Genomic DNA, 22,090 nt, shown 5'->3' with positions numbered 1-22,090 from the left:
ATACAGCCTTTAAAACAGAAGCAAAAGTAGTAAATTAAAGAAGTAAACTGGCTTATGGGGAGAAGGTCAGAAATGAGGGTATTCTAAAGCCATGCTAAGACTAGCAGTGCACAGAAATCTACATCCAAAGTAGGAACATCTGCCTGATGTTCACAGGTATCTCTGTATTGTCTATTGTATGGTTAGAGAAAGTTAGGGGTATTTTTTTAGTTTTCTAGTACTCATCAGGATTCATAGCACCTTTTTGCAGGAACCCTATTTCATGAGGATGCTGGTGGAGGCCAGCAGCTAATTAGTGAAAAACCGGGAGGGTAGAATAAGAAAACAAGCAAAAAAGGAGTTTGAATAATAAATAAACAAATACCGAAACAGAAACAATGAAAGAGGCAACAGATCTTTGCCTCTTTCTCCTTCATAACTCTGTATTTTAATTAATATAGCATTCCACTTTCTGGAACAATGTCTCCTTGCCTCCTAGCTCCTCTTCAAAACTACCTTAATAGCCGTTTCTCAAAAAAAATCCCCTCAATGTAATCTTATTTTCTATTCATATATGGTCACTAAAATCATGGTAGATCGATCTAATACAATTATTTTATTAATATTTTTTATATATTGTCAGCTTCGGGACGAAGTCAAAAAGACACATTCTACCCTAGCAAATAACTTCTTGATAACTACAGTAGCTAAAAGTAAGAAGTATTGTAAATTGTGTGTTAAGTAACAAATGTCTAAAAAACGAGCTCCTAATGTCATTTAAGAGACTTTGTCAATTTGCCATTAATCAATCAATGAACTGTATTTATTAACCATGGCACTATGCTTCAGAATTGCTATGTTTCAATGACACAGCTTGCTGCGCACAGAAGCTTGACCACAGAAGAAATTGAGATATTCAATTTTTTTTAAAAAAGTGATGATAGCCCTCGTATTTTCTCATTAAACATTTTCATAGGCTTTTGAAGCTATTCCTTAGTTATCCCTCTGTAAAAATCAAAGAAAGAACTGAATTCTTTTTCAATTATACCTCTTCATATTTCAATGTACTTTTAAAATACTGAAGGGAGCCTCTCTTGGAACATCCCTCCCTATAATAATTTCCCCACAGAATTGCTTATCAAGAGCCAAATGGGGCAGAAGTGAATTGTAATAGGGCTCTAGGACTGATGGCCTTAGCTCAATAAATGCTATACTCAAGCATCAGTATGTAGAACATCAACAGGATTTTTGCCATACTACAAAGAGTCACTGGAGCACTGATAACTTTGACTGGCAGAAGAGAATAATTTTAATGTTTCCATGCAAAACACAGCACTTTCTATCATATTTTTATACTCAAAACACCTTCATCTTGATAACAAACGTAGAGACACATGCATTAACTCCCAGTTGACTTCAGTATGACATATGTGAGAATGTCAGATACAAAGATCCCTTTCAAGTGTTTGAGAAACACAAGGAACTTGTCAGGAAGGCAAACAAATAACTGAAATGAAAATGCTGAAATATGTAAAGCTGACATAACATAGGGCCAAATGTTATATATGAGAAACAGCACATCCCAATAGGGAAAAGAGGGCTCACAAATCTGTATGTCTGCAACTGTGGACTGAATTTTAGTGAAGCAAGACATAGGTAAACTGTCAGGCCCACCCATCTTAAAGAAGCCTTTATAAAGAGTCAAAAAAAACCTGCTACTAGCAAAAATTATGGAAAATCATCTACTCTTCAGGCCACTCACAGACTCAAGGAATTAAACAGCCCCTAGATTTTATTCAAATTCAGTTAGAATAACATATTCTACAAATAACAGCACTGGCTCATCCTCTGTGATCTGTTGTATTCTTATTTTTGAAGGAGGTAAGATTAAAAATTTTTAAAAAACATACATTGCTTCCCAATTACCTGAAAGAGCTTATATGTACGTGCTTAAAAATATGATCGCTTTCAATTTGATGAGTTTATAAAAGTTTAAAGTTCTTCATTAACTAGTTTTATATCTTCAACACAATCACTTGATCAGCTCTGTATTCTGGTGTCTATTAAAAAATTGCATCGACAATATTTGAGAGTGTATTCTAACTGAAGACATTTATAAGAATTCTATTTAGGGATGAATGGAGAGGCCTATTGGAAAAAACAAGCAAGCCCAAAAGTGAAAACAGAGAATTGATAGTCTTGGAATTACTAAAAAGAATTTTGGTTGAAAAGTCTTAAACCATAGAAGTGGCCCACAGCTTTAGACAGGAATCAGAAAAGCAACTTGTTAAAAGTGTTTCGATGTCAGGATCTAACTTGAGGGATTTTATGTACTTCAGTAGCACACAAATGTTAGAGAAGTCTAAAAATCAAGCCTCTTACCTCAGTAACTTAAGAGTACAACTTACAACCACACTAACCACTTTGTACCAAGTGCCAACACAATATAAAGACATCAGCTTTATTTGGTGAAATCGGGTTAACTTATTCCATGGCTCTACCCTTCCAACTCCTTCTTCCAACTGCACAACTCAAAAACAACAGTGACAGCTTGGCAAATCCTAATTTTTTTGCAGCTAGACCTACCACCAAACAAATAAATCAAAAAGAAAATATTACTAAGATAAACTTGTATTTAAAGATAGTGCACACTGCAACGTGAGTCTCTACATTACTGCTCAGAACAGAAATGGTCACCATTCTTCAGAGGGCAGTGCAGATCTCTGTTTTAAAGTATCTAATTTGCTCTGGATAATGAGCCAAGAGTAGAAAGATTGTGTGTCATATCACACCTCCATCTTACTTACTTGTCTATCAAGTATAATGCCATTTAGACCTTATGATCTTAGTTGTTCCAGAAGCTGCTATAAACCTTTGTAATCTTATGCTAGACATGAACTTTTCCTTTCACTGTTAATTTAGTGCTTTGTAAATATATATATATAAAAAAAAAACAAAAAAACAGGAAAACACAGGCGAGACCAAGTGCAACATGTTAGGGAAGTTTATTTACAGAAATGGTTCTGCCATTTAATTTGTTTCCAGCAGGTCCAGAGAATAAACTCTACAATTTCTTACAAAACACTCATCTTTGGTTTCAAGTTTTTTGAATCACGTTTCCCATGAGCTGACTCGCTGTAACCAGTTAATAGCATTATTCAGTTCAGGTTAGAAACAGCCTTTTCTGGGAAGTTCATTTGTTGCATCGTAGCTCCTAGTAATTGAGGGAACTATGATCATGCCTGTATTGCTGCTACAACCCTCCATACTCTCTGCTGCATAAAACAGATGTTTCATCCTCTAAGTAGATATGCCAACAGGTTTAAAAATTGCAGTACAATGGTTAAACAGAATTATCATAAAGATAATTCAAATATGTTCACAGAATAATCCTATAGAGAAAATTTGAAACAAGGTCATAATTCAAGCAGTTTAAGAGTAACTATTGCTGAATTTGCAAAGAAAAGGCCCAGAGCTGAAGATGACACACCAGCCCACATCTGTCTCAAAACCCCCACTTTCACATGAGCCTGCAGGAATGTGCACTACAGGCACCTATGTGGGTGAATGGACAAACAGGGGTCAGAAAACAGCAGGTAAAGAGAGGGTGAGAATTACTCCTGCTTAGAAAACAGATTAACACAACAGAACACAAACTCAGAACTCTACCTGTGATCAAATACAAATCTCACATATGTTTTAAGACTCTCCAAACCCTGCTGAATTGGTAGGACTTTTCCTATTCCCAAACAAGGCCCTACAGCCAAAGGAAACGCAGCATTGCTCATTGCAGGTGCCCCAGCTTACCAAGACCTTGCATAATCCTATTATAAAATTGTACTGAACACACCATGAATTGACATTGTTTACTCATACTAATCAAGGCAGTGCAACAGGGCTTTAACCAACCCATGAGAGCAACAATGAAGTTACACTTATATACCAAGTCAAACCTTTTATTTGAAGATATTCTGGCACACACAAAACGTGATCACAATTAGATCAGTGATGCTCTTTCTGTAACTGCCTGGAGTGGGCAGCAGTCATTTTCAGCATCTAGAAAAACAGATGGATCTGCCCTTGGTGCTGAAAAGCTTCTGTAGCTGTGAAAATCAATTCTGTTTCATAACTGACCATATGAAATCCAAATGCAATGTAAAGAGCGTTTTTTCTGACCAATTACAAACACATTTAGAAATAACACTACAAAACACATACTGCTCTTCCTCTTCCAAGAAAATTACTTTACTTCATTTCAAAGTAATTGTATTGAATACATTTACTCTGTATTTCTAGAATAACAATACCTCACTGAAGATGGTCAGTATTTATCTGACTTACCGGAATGATGGTGATGTTGTTCTTCTAGGAACTCCAAGTCAAGCATTAGGTCATCTTCATCCAACTCACAGGAACCCAAGTTATTCAATACATCCTAATATATAGGGAAAAAAAAAAAGAAGAAAGAAAAAAAAAGAGAACCATTTAGACAGATGTGTAGCCAAATGACTCTGCACAAAAAAATTACCAAACAGATCTGGAAAATACATTTCAGGAGAAGGTCCAGAAAAATTTTCTGTTAACACTGGACTACTGAGAAATGGTATGAAACAACTGTCCAAAAGTATTTGTCACCATTCTCTCTTTTTAGAGTATCTCAAATATTTAACAAAAAAAAACCCTGAAGTACAAGTAATACCATCTATGTAACTATTTTTTAAACATTCAGTGATGGATTTGCATCTTTGCAAGTTTAATCATAACTTTTTATGAGGAAAAAATATGTTATTTTTACCACAACATAAAAGCAACAATACTTGTCTTTTATTAAAATTCGAAATTATAAGTACTGTCTGCCCTTACTAATGTACTCTGAAGAGAGATTTAATGTTCTATTCATCCAAAGGATAAAGAGACCAAATTTAGGATAAACAGGAAATTCAGGCATGAATTATCAACCTATGCATTTTTAAGTATTTTTGTGGGTGGCAAAGGCTAACATGGACAGACAAGAAAGCCTGACTGTGAACTGTAGCTGCTTAGGTCCCCGTTCCCTTTGGGCAGTTCATTTTGTTTCCCACATTTTAAACACAGACAGATAAGGCAGGTTTACACAATGCATTCTCTGGGAAAGCTAAAAGGGGTACAGGGGCTACAATTAAAAGAGAGCAAAACAGTAGCTTTTCACACTACCTAATCCCTACAGGATTAGCTTCTTTCAAGATAAAATGAGTAGTTATTTCTCAGGTGGACATCTTTACTCTGTAAACTCTGAGTACAGCAATATCACTATTTAGGCTTTATTCGAGGTCATGAAATGGTGTTAATCCAGCCTTTGCAAAGCCCGGCCTGGACAGTTTGGGTCTGCAGCCAGGCCCAGCAATGACAATCAGTCTCAGAAGAGACACGCTGCCACTGGAAGACAGAGGCACACACAGGGAGCCATGGCTGAAGAAAGCCTCCCCTCTGCCATCCAGAGAGAAGGCAACACACACCAGAGAGTTCACCTTCTTGTTCCCTGTTTCTGTGTTCACCACAGGCAACTTTGGAAAATGAGGCAACCTTTTTCTCCAGCCCCCACCAACCTCAAGCTACTATACTCAATGCATTAAAAGTGATAGTCATACTCCATTTTCTTCCCATGTATATTTTATTCCATGGTAATTTCTTTTGACCTGATACCATGATTTTCTTCACAATTATCAACATCTAATCAAAGCTTCTGAGACAGAACCCACTGCTAAAGCTATTACTATATTTTTTGTTCCCTTTTTAAACTTAAATGCTATTATGCACTCAAGCTTGATCAAATAGTATATTAAACAACTCAGAAATGTTCAACATATCTTGTTCATATATTGTTTAATTAATGTAAGAAAAAAACTTGGTAAAAAAGTCCAAGAGAATAATCCTTGCAATTTTAAAGCAACAGCTAAATGTTTTTCTTATCAGTAGAGGCAAAAGGTAAAAAGGCTGAAGTGCACAGGTTTTCTCTGTACCTTAAAATTGCTGCCCATATTATAGTTGACAAACTGAATCCACATTGATATTAAAGCTGACCATCCTTTGATAAACTACATCAGTCGTAAGGAGCATGATTTCATGCTAATTGAGCATCTCCTATATCTTCTGCAGTAACTTATGCATAGTCAGAAATCTTAGGAGATTGCCTGTGAAAATATAGTGATTCACAGCCTTCATTAAGAAGCAAATTCCATTTAATTTGGAATGAACAAGCAAACACAAAAAGAACTAAAGTTTTCTAAATTGAAAAAACTTCCCTGTGTAAGACAGATAAAAGGAAAAAATTTGCATGCAACTCTCCTCCTCATTATCATTGCCTTTAAGGAAGGTCTTCACTTCCAATAACCTTCAGAGTGTAGGCAAACCGTGCTCCATCTATCCTCTCTGTCCCATAAAGCTGATGTACACTCTGCTCCTCACAGCAACAAACACCTCCTCTTGTCCAGCTGAGCTGCCCTCCCAATGCACTTGTGAACCCCTTGCACTGCCTTGCCTAAAGCCTCTTCAACTGCACCACCAACAGCAGGCAAGGTAAAGTGACAAAGAAAAGCTCCCCCAGGTTTATTCTTCTCACCAGGACCTTCTCCAGGGAAATAGCTTCCCCCTATTTGCAAGAGCTCACTTGTTTCTTATAAAGCAGAAAATAACAGAACTGGGACCAAACAAATCAGAGCAGCTCCTCTCCATCATTGCAGGAATGAGGGCTTGACTGAGTGGCTCCACCTGTCAAGGATGTCAATGATGGCAGTACATCCGATCCCATCAGATCTCGGAAGCTAAGTAGGGTCAGCCCCGGATCAGTACTGGGATGGGAGACCTCCTGGGAAATGCCGGGTGCTGTAGGTTCTAGTCCTGAGGACTTCACTGGCACCGTCCAAGCTCGCTCGGCCGTGGCAGATGGACCTCAGGACTTAAACGGTGGGGCCAGTTCTGCGCATGCTGAGCCTCACCTAAAATCCATTTCGCAGGCTGGAAGGGCACACCCACGTGGGGGACAGCCCTTCCCAAATCTTCGGAGTCACACACACACAGTTCCTTCTCTGCTCTGATCGCCCACCTGTGGGCAGAGTTCCTGCACAGACACAAACCAAAACCTAACTCACAAATGCATAAAAGCCCACCCAAGCAAAGAGCATTAGTTAAGTTTCTAGGGCTGTTCTAACAGAGTAGTATTTTCTAAAAACATTTAATTAGAAAATAAGAGAGCCAGACTCCTAGGATGACCTGCCTAATGTCACAGAACAGCTCAGCAGCACTGCTGCCAGTGCACACCAACGTCCTCCACCCCTCTGCTTCCTCAGCAGGATACGTTACTCCTTGGTTGCTATGACAATTAGTAAGAACTGGAATTTCTTTTAAACTTTAATATCTCTTGACCCTTTCCCTGTTCTCCCTCTCACCACTGACGCTATATTCTTTAAATAATAAAGCAATCAAATATTAAAAAGAAGAGATCAAGTGCTAAGGGTCACTCCAAGTAAATAGTTTCAAGGCTTTGCTACATAAAGAAAAAGAAATTAATGCTTCCATCAAGGTCTCAAGGAACCACTTGTTGTCTATTTATAGTAGCCTACCTTTTATTTATTTTATGAGGCAAAACATTTAGTTGAGGCAGAACTGTGCAGCAAAAACCTCTTTACTGACTCTGTAATAACCCCTTAGAAGCCTTAAGAAATACTTCCTCCTTCTGGTGTCTGTTTGACTTCTACCATCATTTTGCCTATATAATAGACTCAAAATTAACATAAAATGCTTTTTTCTCCTAGTTAAACTCAAAGTTGACCATAAATTGTGAGAAGTGCATGTGAACACAGTCAATCATTTGCCCACCTCTCTCAGTTTTTCTGGTCAACACAGTCTGTGACCAGCACAAAAACTGGTAAGCCCAGTTCACCAACCACCCTTTCCACCTTTGACTTGATAAACGATCACTGTTTTTTAAACAAGTTTCTATTTAAACAAGAATTTAGTAGAGATAATTTAAATGTTACTAATTCAGAATAAAAAGCAGTAATTTGTACAATAGTTTAGGATGCTTTTGATAACTGATAATGGCTATAGCAGAACAGGATGCTAATTCATCCAAGAATACTTCAAGGCATTAGTAATATCTTATTAACAAATTTCATATTTAAAATTCTTTCAGCAACAACAAGAACTATAAACTGGTATTTTCATCCAACAGTTAGATATCTTACTCAGAGCTTACTGAACTCAATGGTACTCAACTTACTTGTGACTGGGCTCAGAGTTTCTTAACATTCTTTAGTATGACATAAGAATAATGATAGTATCAAAAGATACTCTCTGATTTGCATAGTCCAGAAACAGCTGAAACACTTCAAAGACAGAGATGTATTAGACACACAGTTCCTCCCAGCCAGATGATCTGTATCTGGACAGTAAGTTCACTCAGGTTTGCTAAAGGGTATTTCCTTCCTCCCTTAGTACTCTCCCTATCTCCTTTCTCTCTTCCCAGCTTCCCTTCCTATAGCCCCTTAAAGGAAATTTAATGCACAATACATAAATTTCACTCCCTTTATGGAATAGTCAAGTGTTTAATTATTTTTACACCTGTTCAGTCCACTTAAAGTGAGTTTGAAAGCTGGAACAAATAACAACAGCTTCAGCAGTAAATACATATAAAATGCCCAAGATAACAGGTCTCAGATTTCTAGGCTTAATCAAATAAGCAAAAGCAAGTAACATTTCTTTATGAAGGCTCCTTTACTAAGTCTTTTTTTTTTCAAATTATTATTCCAAATAACCACCTTACAACCATAAATACCTAGTGAAATTACTGCTTATGGAATTACAGTATACTCCTCTAAAAACTGACTAAGCAATGTAACTCCATTCCACATGGACTGTATCAATTGCACAATATATATAAACAAAGGAGGGTAAATCCTTGTAGAACTCAGTATATTACAACTGTACAACTAATAGACAAAACCAAGATTAATAATTGGCTTTAGGTAACAAATCTGCCCATTTAAATCAGCCAGTTACGAGTGGCACCAATCAAAAGGTTTATTTCTTCATGTTTCATACATTTTCATTCTACACTTCTTGCTTGTATACAATTGAAATAATTAAGGAACAGCAAGTAAAGGCTGCAGACATAGGTTCTCTTTCATTACCAGCATCTTGGGGGGGTTGTGGATGTTATTTTGTAATTTTATTCTAATTAACATGCTCAATAGGAAGATCAATGGTTTCTGTATATTTTTCATGTTCTATACTAGCACCTGGAGGGAGATTCAGTCCTGGCAAATCTTGTTTTGCTGAGCAATGGGATGCATTTTTTTTTCATCCAGTGGTTTTGGTTACCACACACAGGTTACCACTGGGGCCTTGCATTTTCCAGTTTATTTCAGGGTTCTTTTACACAGATTAAGATTTCCATTTCTTTACTGTACTGTGATACTGCAATAAAATCTTGACTATTGCTTAGAGATTGTTCAAGGCTTTGAGAACCTGAGGTCCAGTAAGCAACTTAATGAAGCTTCAAGACTGAAGTACTGGTGTGTTTGCAATTACTCAGTTCATGAGCAGCTCTCTCAGACACATCCGTGGCTGAAGGCAGTATACACAGAAGCCACTGAAAGTTAACTCAGGTTATAAATACATTGATATAACCTTACTATCATGAATTAGAACATACTGACTACATCTTACTCTTTAATGTATCTTTTGGTCAAGTTTTGCACCTGCCCTCAGCAAACATACTATTTTTTCCTGGAAAGCATTTTGCCACTGTGCTTCCTCTGATGTGTGCTTTGCAAAACACTCACCGCTGCTGCAACTCAAACTGAGCAGGGGAGCTTTGGCCACAGGCATTCCTCTCTGAAACCCATGTCTGCCTTGTCACCTTGGTTGTATACAGATGCATTTCTCCTCAACTGTCTGTAATCCTACTTGGCCGCCTCTTTAGACTATATTACGTTAGTCCTAAACCGCAGGGGAGTAATTTTTTAAAGCTTTTTTTCACCCTAAAATAATAGCAAGTGTCTCTTTTGCATAACTGATTAAGCAGCAATCACTGGATTTGCAAAAATATTTTTAGAACTACAAGAAAAAAAATTTAACTCTTCAAAAAAAATGTTTTGGGTTCTGTTTTGTTTTTCTTTTCCCCCACAGTAGCCTCTAGACATCTCACTCATTGCCTTCCTCTGTGTCACTGTTCTTGTATGTATGTATGGCCAAACTTCACAAACGCAGATTTGGGCAGGGCTCTCCCCACGTGGGTGTGCCCTTCCAGCCTGCACAGTGGGTTTTTTAGGTGAGGCTCAGCGTGTGCAGAACTGGCCCCACCATTTCAGTCCTGAGGTCCATCTGCCACAGCCGAGCGAGCTTGGACAGTGACAGTGAAGTCCTCAGGACTGTCACAGCACCCAGTACTAACCGGGGCTGACCCTGCTGAGTATCCGAGATCTGATGGGATGGGATGGCAGGGAGGCTTGGTACGGTCTCCACTGAGACTCAAACTCATGACCTTGTGATCCAGAGTCCTGAGTGCTCACCATTACACCACAGGACTGCCCTGTTCTTAACTCTTTTCTAAATACAGACTTTCATATAATAGGGGACAGGGGAGGGGCATTTCCAAAATGTAAGGAGTCAGTGTTCATGCCTCCCCGTTGAAGTGATGCACTAAAAGTGGTTTATAAAATTCTTCTCAGAGTATAACAGTATGTTAATATTTAATATTATAGATTCCTTTTCCCCTTCATTGTAGAAATATATGTGGGAGGCTATTTGAGATCAATGCTTTTGGAAGAATACACAGAAAATACACTCTAGGGAGAATAATTTGATTTTCTGTAAAGTCACATGTATGACAATTCACCTGTACCTCCTCAGGGTCACTGCATATCTGATGCTGGAAAAGATCAGAATTAAATACTTATTTCAAGACTGAAATGATTTCTAAAGATTGCCGAAGGATAGTACTTCATCAAAATTGTATTCAGCAAAGGAACATGGCATACAATCAGCATAAGAATGAAAACTGAGACATAGTCAAGGAAAAAGAAAGACCTTGAGCTATTTAAAGTAATGTTAGCTGCTAGAACTGTACCTGAATAATTCATGGACATAATGAAGTATTTCCCCTTCTGCTCTTTCCTACACACTTCAAAGGGAAAATGAAAGTAGATGAAATCCAGCAAACAGAAAAAACTTTTAAAAATACGGAATCCCTGGCAACAGCCTAAAAATCTTTGTATCAAATGTAAAGCTTATAGATTACTTTCATGTATCAAGAGCAGCTGAAAACCATTCTTTTTTCCTCAATAGCACCACCCAAACAGCATTGCCAAGAGAAAATAATCAGAGACTTTAGAAAGGAAAAAATGAATGTTGTAATGTTTGGTAAGAACATTTTCTGTAGCTAACTCATGGAAATCCATTTATATCAGAAATTAATGTGCCCTCAGGAACCAAAGACAAAAAATTAGCAGTGGAGGGAACCGTCAACTATAAAGCTCAGATTCATCATACTATTCTTCAAAATATTTCCTGCATGCACTCTTTTGACCATGTAAGGGATGTGCAGTATTGCCCATCCTATTGCTGTTACTGCCCTTTTGATTCTCTGTGCATTAAATCAATGTCTGCAATGATGCTCCTTTTGCCTGAGTGATTATAACCAATGTACTCTCCTAAAAGGTCTCAACTTCACACTTGCCCACAAAGGGTTCATTCTTTTCACAGCACAGTCAGCTCCCTGAAGCCACACAAGTGTAACACCACCAAAGCTGGTGGCAGAACAGGACCTGACCATGCTCCTGTCCCACCACCATGTCAGTTAGGACCAGATGATGAGGAAGAGGCACCCACATTCAGAAGTCCACAGGGAAAAGCATTTGAACAAACATTGTGCTGATGTACAGCTCCCGTGTATCCTCTTCTCCCCTTGTTAGTCAGCTTCCCTGTCATTAGGACAGCAAGCACAGGGATCATATGGAAGGGAACTTGAACAGACAGGGCTCACTAGCCCACCTCCCACCACAAATATACAAGGGACTCTCCTCCTGCACAGCAACTGCAGATGCTGCTGGCTGGTCTTGGATACACCTGCTGCTGTGGAGCGATTGAACACCGCACAGCTGGTGAGGGTAACATGCAGCTGGACAGGCTGGCTACTGATCACAGTGTAACAGGGTAACCTGTCTCTGAGAGCACCTGTGAATGGCAATGGCTTCACCTTTGCAGGAGTAACCAAAGCCACACTCCGTATTTGCTTGCCTTGATCTCAGACATAAGGACACAAAAATGGAGGGGCCAAAGCCAGTGCTTTTGTAGCACAGTAATGCCACTAATAGCATGACTGGTAACAATACACAAGTATTTTACAACACTGCTAAACAAAGGAATATAAATGCCATGCAGTTCCAAAGAGTCAAACAGAGAATAGTGGCATATTTGTACAAACAACGTACAGGAAAACATGCAAACAAAAAATTCCTCAAAAGAGCAAAAGTGGGATATAAAAGGCATGAAAGGTGTGTGATGGAATCAGAACTAGTCCTGGTCGCAAAATAAGACAAGGAGAGGCAGGTAAGGTGCCCTCCCTTTCTTTTCGGGGAGGAGGCTGATAAGAACAAACCTGCCAAGGATGTGTGAGCAAAAATGAGGAAGGAAGAAGCAGCACACTTTGGCTCAAGTTTCTGACACCTGAGAGTACAGGAGCCTGGCCTCCACAGCCTCAGTGAGGGTGATGGCAAGGACCACTGCCATCACCAGGACCCACATCCCAGCAAGACTGGCCTTATTCCTCAGTCTCCTAAACACCTCTCTGCAGACAGCTTTAATTCATGCACTCACATAGATGCATGTGCACACATCCACTTGCAATGCGGAGTCACAGATAAACAGCTCCTAAGAGAGATGGGAAGAAACAGGTGCCCTCAGCATTTAAATTTTGGTGCACTTTTGGTGCACTCTATTAAGTATTCTAAATCCACATCCAAGTCAACCCTAGGTAAGGATCAGCTCTTGACAAACCAGATAAAGACAGCAATCACCTAACCCTGAATTCACTATCTGGCAGGAATTTCAAAGTAAAAGCCACACTTAAAATGTTCACAAGCTTATGTACACCAGAAAACTTGAGATTTGGGTTAGGAGCAGGGAACCCCACCAAAAACCCAACCAAACAAAACCAGTATCATTTCAGACAGAGAGGCACTTTGCTGACTGTTCTCCATTCTTTCAAATAATCCTAGAGCACTCAGATCCACTTTGGTTGTAAACAGAATCAAGACAATTGGATTTTCTGTGTTTGCAAAGCTGTATACATTTTTCATACATCAATCTACAATTTCATTAACAGAATCCCAGAGGGGCAAAAGAAGCCACTCTTAAGAAAGTATGAAAATATAGTCAAAGAAATGCAATAAAGCTTCAAAGGACCAAACAAAGCCTCCTTTAACAGATCTTCCCACCCCTTATTCATACACACATATGCTTTCCTCCCAGCAGAGGGATACATCTGCAACACGTAATTTGCTTTGTGGATTAGTTAATGTTTTCACAGCTTTTGTAATAGGCAAAGCATTATGCAAGTGTTCTAGTGCAGTCATTATCATCACACAGCTTTGGGAAAGTTTTCTAAACTCGTGCCAGATTTTTCTGCCGAACACAGAAAAAGCTCCTTGAGCATCTCTATCCTACATTTATACCGGATTTCATTTAGACCATTCTGTGAACCTTATTTGTATATACCTTAGAGATGTAATGACAAAAGGTTATTCAACACATGGATTCCTGAGGTAAATTTTTCCAAAATCATTCAAATTAAACACATAACTACAGCTAAGCCGTTTGTCAATTGAAACTTCCTCTGTGTTCTCAGAGCACCCAAGGAAATGCTTCGGTCAACATTTAAGGGGTCAAAAATTGCTTTAAGACACCTAAACAATCTTCAGTTTTATTTTTGCCTTTTTTGCAGCCAGTGGTATACAGACAGGAAAAAACAAACAACAAAAAAAATAAGAGGATGTAGCCACAGAACTAGTGAGGCCCTGAGTGCCAAAAGGAGCAACATTTAAATGCAGAGGATACAAGAAGGAGACTCTCAGCATTTATAATCATGATAAACCACTACCACTCCTATATCAAACTCTTATTTAAAGAATATTATTGTTCTCACAAACCACACCAGAACAATTCACCCTTGGCCACAACCCAGAACCAGCCACATTAATCTGGCAGACACAGCTGAATTTAAACCTCATTTCCCCAAACAGGTAGGTACCAAGCTCAAGAGCTGATAGATTTTTCTTTCAAATAAAAGAATGCCCCAGTTCTAGTTGTATCATCTATACTGTTGGAGTCAACGTTTTTTATGCCAAATGACGATAATTTTATGGATTGAGTACGATTTTGTTTCTAAGAAAAGACTAAGAACTTGCCACATATCAAAACCTCAAAACTCTTCTAGACATATGATTAAATAAATATTTTTTCTAGCAACAGGAAAATTTAATACTTTTTCCTTCTCAATATTATTATAAGGCAATTCAAGGCTGAACCTTCCATTTCTAATTTTAATTTCTGGCCTGCAATATTGGTGATAAATCACTAAAAAGTGAACCCTGTAAATGAAACCACAAGTGACCCTTTACCATAGTGTCATTAATGCAATATATAATAGATATGCTATTGCTAATACTATTTGAATTCCTTCTGTTTCCATGGCAATGCTGGCCTAAGGCTGCTCTGATAAACAGGGTTTTAGATCATTCTTTGAGAAATGCTTCTGACACTTCTGCTTAAATGTCATTTTCCCACTAGTGTATATTCTTCTCCTCTTTCTTTTTTTTTTTTTTGGTCTTTTTTTAAAAGAAGAACTGTAATGGCAATTACAGGTCCAAAAGAAAGAGAGACATATACACACAAAGAGAGACATATACACACCTATCTGGATATACAGATATAGATTTTATTTTTTTTAAGTGATCACAGTTGAATAGGCAGTGAATTGGGAATTTGAAGCAAGACAACCTGTTACAAGCTTTGACTAATATCAGTAATACTAAATACAACACTCCAGCCTGGAGCACTATCTAAATCTCACAGAGACAGAAACCATAACCACTTGCTGGAAATTCTGCAATGCATACATTTTACAGGCTTTGCTAATTCTCCCTTGTAATTTCAAAACTATTTGATGCTTAAGGTAACTATCTTTTTCAACATCTACATGTGCATGTTCTCCTGACAAGTATTTCACCCCCTAGACAATAGAATGGAGAAACAGCATGAACACATATGAAACAGTGTCCAATTCTTTCCCACTGCTTATACAGGCGCTCCAACTGAATGGAAAAATCCGGCATGCCAGGCATGCCCAGCCTAAGAACAGAACAGTATCAGAGGTCACCTGCCTACGATGCCCGAATTCTGAGACAATCAAACCTGCACATTCAGCTGCCAGTCACTTTGCCAACCACAACTAGGGATAACCAACAGAATCTGGTTGTGTAACAACATCCACCTTCCCCCCAAAAAATACCTGCCTATGAAGTCAGTAAGCTGTTAAGGGGGTGATCTCCTTGCCAGAGCGAAGTGGAAAGACCTAAGGACACAACACTCTTCAAGAGGTGGAACACTCATTGCACTAAGGCCAGGGAAGATAATTAGTCACCCCTGTCTATCCAGGCTACCCCAACAACAGTACTAGTTTTATCACTGCTTCAGAACCTAAGGAAGCTAGAGATGGTTGTCTTTGTAAGGAGTCACAGTTCCAATACAGCTGTTTACAAATCAGACTGATATCAGATTTATCAGACTGGGAAAATGTAATGCTGATGAATTATAACCAGTGAAAGCTCAATTAGCAATGCTACATAAAAAATATGTTATATATACATGCATAAAGGGCCCATTTTGTAGACTGGATCAGTGTCTGGTTGTTCAGAAGAAAACAACATTCTAAAAAACTACATACTGGATTTGCCACAAAGCAAGTCACAAAACTTGTTTTCCGCTCTGCTTGTAGGTCTTCAGCCCCAGTTTTGTTTCCATTTATTTCTGTTCACATTGAGGCTTTGCAGTTTAAATGGCATCTGCAATATATATTTGACAGTTAACATTCTTCCTATAAATGTAACAGAAATAATGTGCATATAATGAAGAACAGTAAAGAAATTGTACATTTTTGGTTTAGAAGGACAGTGAACGAAAAAATGCACTCACTGAATAAGCAACTTACTTGTTAAAGGCTCTCTGGTTTGCCATTAAATATCATATATCAAGACACAGAATTCTTCATCCTGAGCATGTGACAAGCCTGCCACTTGACCAATGAGGATGGGCAGATTATTACACTGACAAGTTAAATCTGAGGTCAGGAAAGACTTAGTTCTGCTAGAAGTACTCCAAAGACCATTTTCACTAATCAACATTTATGCATCTTCTGTATAGAGAGCAAATGAAACTCTTTGAGGTCATGGTGACACTGCCAGAAACTTTCTCAAATCCTTACCCAAAAAGGCTGTCATTATAATGATTTTCACTTGCCATTAATTCCCAGCTGCCTAATTTAGTACGGTAGAAAGCAGTCCCCCCAGTACTAATTGGAATAAATTTTTAATTTAATAGTCTAATGTGCTCCAGTTTGTTTTTTTTTTCCTTTCATCGAATCAATGCTCTCATTATTTGTTAATGCCAAGGTGCTCAGGGCAAATTGTTAAGAAGCCTAAAAAAAGACAGCCTCTTGGTCAAGTCTAGATTTAAAAAGAATCAGCAACACATAGTCAAAGCATAGGTTATGATTTCCTTTCAGAATGAAGTAAAACACAATCTTCTGTTTCATACATGGCATTTATAGGTTCAAATAACCAACTCTTGCCATTTCATTCCCAGTCTAAACAGGCAATACCACAAAAATCCAGACTGGCTCTGTGCTAAGGACTGGTTTTTATCCCGTTACATGAACAAACTGAATCCTTATGGACTAAGCTTCAGTTGGACCATCACAATAAACTCACCTGGAGAATACTTGCTATGAAATGTTTTTTCAGCAGATAACATCACATAAACTTGATGCTCAAATTTATACTAAGAACAACTTAGTCTCTTGAATGAGACCAGTCTTCAGTGTCTGTGTACTCAGGACTTTGGAGAATAAACTGGAGTATTACACCATAAACATTTACTGTCTAGGGGATGGCAGACTGACATTGTTTTCAAATGTTTACTAGAACGATGAAGTACTTATACTATACTTTTGAGTATCTTAGTCTGGCATATTTGCATTTACACTAATTTTATCTGGTGATCTGATTTCCACTCAGGCTCTAAACTCACTTCAGTCAGTAACACCTTTTACAAGGATTTGCAGACATCTTCACACATCCAAAATAGTGTGACATGTTTTACCTTGGACAATATCCCCATTTTTAACACGCTTTTCTGCATGCAAGCTCCTTCTCTAGTTGCTGTTGCTTTTAGTGTAAAATAAAAAGAAAATACAGAAGTAAAGAGGTTCTAGAAACATGTAGCAGAATCTACATAAAGACTAGATACTACTGATCAAATCTGATCAAATATCAAAGCCCATGCCCTCTATAGCCTTAATTCTGTATGTATAGACTGGATTAGCCACAAATTAGTTTTTGTTTTCTTTCCACTTATTGGAGTCATTAAGCAAACAATCACCATGGAAAAGCCAGCACATGTAAATACTGTTCTGGAGTTCAGTGCTATGCAGTATTATTACTTCCAGCTCTGCAGAGGATGAGTGAAAGTACTTTTCCAAATGACAACTTATCAGCCCACTTAGCTACAGAATAAGGTTGATGTCATCCCACTGTCTAAGCACAAACTCTGTCCTTTCTCTGGGAAGTTTTGAACCTCTTCACCAACACTAACTAAACTGGACAGTCTTAAAGGCAAAAGGCAGAATCTGAGCTACAGCAGGTATTTGGAAGGCAGAGTGAAATTCAAGCACTGCATCTGCCACAAGGAAAAGCCAGGTGGAAAATGGAGAGCTGTAAGCACCTCAGCCATAATAGCTTCTTTCACTTTGCAGCATCCTATGCCTATGCAGAATGCCAAGTGTGTCTTTCCATCAATGTCTTCATGCAGTGTTTATACACTCAAAATAAAAACCAAATAAATCACAATTCAGTGCAGTATTAAAGTTCACACAATATTTTTTTTTTGCATCACATCATATTGCATGAAATTTAGCTCATTCATTTGTGTACAGTGTCCATGTGCCATTAAATAATTCTTTTCTGAAATGTCTTAAGACAATGTATAGTAAAAAGGAAAGCAGGTCTAAGCTTTGTTATGTGTCAGTACAGAAGGATTTTATTTTCCCCTCCATGTAGTACTTGCATTGCTACAAAGCAACAGCTCTGAACAATTGGATTCTCTCACTCTGCTACTCAAAAAGCTGCACATTTCTTTTACAGCCTGCTGATGCTTACAGAGGCAGAGTAAAAGTGTGCTAAGCTAGCCTGTCCATCACTACCCTCAAAGCCTTTCCCACATCACAAGAGCTCCTTAGCCTACCACCGCCTTTAGGCATCCCTTGCCCTTGGGACACACCACAGAGATGTGAAGTTGAATGTTGGCACATGACCTTCCCAATGCCAAGGACAATGCACTGCCAGTTTCATAGGAACACAGTTACTGTTCTCTGCCTGTGACAGGAGCATCATCAGAACTAAAAGCTCAAAGAGGCTTCCTTGCCACAGGGCTCACCTGCTGAGAAATCTGAGTACCCAGCTCACCTCCTTCCCAACACCTCAACACAGTTTTTCTATGCTGCAGAGTGGCATGCTGCTACTAAATGCTTCCAAAATACTATCAGGCCACTATTAGTATAAAATATGAAAAGCATAATTCATGTTTTAATCAAAAGGCTTAGCTATCATACTACAGAAGAAATCGAGCAGCCTTCTACTCTAAAGCACAGGCACATCTTAAACCAGCGTTTATGGTTCCAAAGTAGCCTAGTGCCACCACGTGGCTAACAGGACAAATAAGTTCCTTGGTAAAATGCACTGAATCTGCAGAAAGCAGATGCGTTTCCCAAAAGAATGACTTTTGAGTTGCAGTTGGCAGTCTGTTTGTGTTAAGAAAATCAAGTAATTAAAAATTAATTTCTAGGCACAACAATCAACAGATATCTTCATGGATCTCTGAAAGAGACAAATGGTGTACTAATACCTCAGCATAATTGCCTTCAATTTTTGCCTCAGGGTTCTGTATAAAATTTAGAGTATAATGGAAGGGTTTATACATTTAAATATTAATGCTACTCAGACGTAAGAAGCACATCATAATTGCTATTATCGGCAGCAGAGTTGATAGCTCACTGGCATCCTTTTAAAGTAACTCTGAGTGCAGAGGTTCCAAGCATATTCTCTGTTATGTCTGGATGTCAACCAAACACACATGTGCTGTCTTTTCAAACTAAAACCAGGGTTAGATGGTATTGCCTTTTGCCCCTGATATACATGAACTTTGTATTTCCAAATTTCACTTTAAAAAAACAACAAACAAGTTTTTAAAAATTGAATTAATGTTCATAGAATCATAGAATCGACTGGGTTGGAAAAGACCTCCGAGATCAAGTCCAGCCAACTCCAGTCCCTTTACCAGATCATGGCGCTCAGTGGCAGGGCCAATCTCAGTTTAAAAACCTCCAGGAATGGTGAATCCACCACCCCTCTGGGCAGCCCATTCCAATGCCTGATTACTCTCTCTGGAAAGAATTTTTTTCTGATGTCCAACTTAAATTTCCCCTGGCAGAGCTTGAGCCCGTGCCGCCTTGTCCTATTGCTGAGTGCCTGGGAGAAGAGACCAACCCCCAAAGTTATGCCAGAAAGTTTTTTTAAATACTCAGAAGAAAGTTCCCCTTGGCGGGAGGGGGGAGGGGGGCGGGAACCACCACCAAACCTCAGACTGGGATTGTCAATAATCTGTGTCACTCCTCATTTCTTTATGGGAGCTCTCAAACTGAGCGTAATCTTGTTATGAGCTCTGGCCCACTCCTGGTGATTTTAAGATACTGTTGAACACAGTACAAGTTCTTCAGGTGTGACTCATCACTTTCTCTTATTGATACAAAAACCCAGGGGTATAATAATCATACCAGCTTTCTGCATCAATACACGTTATATCACATGGTAATTCACTACAAAGCATAGATATTCTAAATTTGTCTATTCCACTGTCAGTAAAAATAACTGCTCAGGATAGTGAATGCTGTTTTCTATTTCTTGCAATACACTTACTAGCTGATAATTTCAACCTAAGCACAAAGGAAAGAAAAATTATGCTTTCAGATTTATTTTTGCTCATCTGAAACTCTTCGCACTGAGGTCAGGGAAAATTACAGCCCCTGACATGCAAACTTACTGTACTCTAAGTCATTAATGGGCAAAAAGAAAAGCTTCTAAAGATTGCATTTCTTTTTGAATACTGGGTGGTAGTTAAATTCCATATCAAGATAACTCCACAGATTGTCTGTGCTGTCAGAAAAGAACTCTTAATTTAATCTCTACAGTATAACTAGTAATCTTTGCTGCTTTAGCTAATACAGCCCTTAATAGGATGTGATACAAATAGAAGTAAAAGCAGCCCATCATTAGTGTTGAGAAGGTTTGAGAGAATACAGAACTAGGCTTTCCACAGCAGTGCACAGCACAAGCACAAGAGACCTCAGAGATCTACACTGAAACAACAGATTCAGGTGGGACATAAGGAGAATCTCATTTCACAGGAAGATAGACAGGTATTGGAAGAGTTCCTTGAGGCTGTGCAGTCTCCAGCCTTGGAGACTTTCAAGATCCAGCCAGACCAACCGAGAATAACCTGGTCTGATCTCACACCTGGCTCTGCTGTGAGTAGGAGGTCTGACTACGGACCTCAGAAGTTCCCTCTCAACCTGATCATCCCTGTAATTGTACAGGAAACAATACACATATGGCATATGCAGACAAGAGACCTATCTCTGTGTTTGGTATTTTAAATTAAGCTTGTAAGAAAGTAAACAACAAGAAAACATCAGAAACAGAAAATATCACAAACAACAGATATTAGGAAAATGCAGTATTAGGAAAATGTGCTTGATGAAAACTAATATAATAAGTATATTGCTGTTTATGGCATGTGATCACATTCCAATACTCTTAAGGTAATAAATCTAGAGGTTTCTTCTCAGACAAGTCTCAGATTAAATACACACACAAGTAGAGGTTCCCATTTGTAGAAGCCCACAGACTATTTTGCAATTTATTAGGGAAAGTTAGATGAGATTTCTTACCAAATAAGGCTGTCCTTTCCATCACCTCCAAGAACTGCAATATTCTGCATATCACATTTCATCCTAGTCTTTCACTCACTATCACCAGACTCCTTATGTTAGGCTCGTTTTTTAAAAAAATCACTGACTGCATTTCATACTTAGATTTAAGACAAGTCCTTCCTTATGTACTTGTGTGTAAAGTCTGTGAAAGCTTGATTTCTAGTCAGGCAGCTGCTGAACCTTCTGGGTTCCCAGATCATGGCTGGGGGTCAACAAACAGCAATTATAAATACAAAACCTAAGTAACTATTTCCCTCAGGACACGATACAAAAGGAGAGGTTAATTCACACAACATTCAAATCAGCAACCTAAGCATCTTCTCCATTCTGTGGCTGTTTGATGCACTGAATATTTTGCTATGATTATGACAACGCAGTCTTCTCTTCAGAGTGAAACTTCAAATTTATGAGTTATGAAATTACTTTATGACACCACAGTTTCTTATTATAGCACTGCTGAAGAAAAATTTCAAATCCATTTGCATCTGCTGATACAATATCATAGGATTATGTTTTATGCTGACAGATAAGGGAGACATTACTACTAGTAGTAAATTTTAAGAATAATATAGCAAAAAAAAGGTGATTGGTTTCTGTAGTTAATTTTGAAGCTTGATTTCAGTCTCTGAACAGTAAATTCTAAGGAGCAGCAAAACTCTCTACATGAAATTTAAGTACCTTGTGGTCTGTCCAGAGGAATAGTCAGAGCTGACATTACAGAAAGTCCACAACACAGCAGGTGCTCTGCAGATT

The 22,090-nt window shown here is 38.4% G+C and overlaps 1 protein-coding gene across 2 annotated transcripts in view; it reads right to left on the bottom strand.

The window, feature by feature from the left end:
• Positions 1-22,090, bottom strand: part of CCSER1 (coiled-coil serine rich protein 1) — a 663,581-nt gene that overhangs the window by 531,457 nt on the left and 110,034 nt on the right. For both annotated transcript variants that reach the window (XM_071555858.1, XM_071555859.1), the window contains exon 4: positions 4,321-4,414. In XM_071555858.1, coding sequence (XP_071411959.1) covers positions 4,321-4,414 — 94 coding nt within the window. The remainder of the gene's footprint in view (positions 1-4,320; positions 4,415-22,090) is intronic.

The sequence above is a fragment of the Pithys albifrons genome, chromosome 5 (genome assembly GCF_047495875.1).
Source record: "Pithys albifrons albifrons isolate INPA30051 chromosome 5, PitAlb_v1, whole genome shotgun sequence".
Lineage (NCBI taxonomy): Eukaryota > Metazoa > Chordata > Aves > Passeriformes > Thamnophilidae > Pithys > Pithys albifrons.
This window is presented reverse-complemented; position numbering and strand designations above follow the sequence as displayed.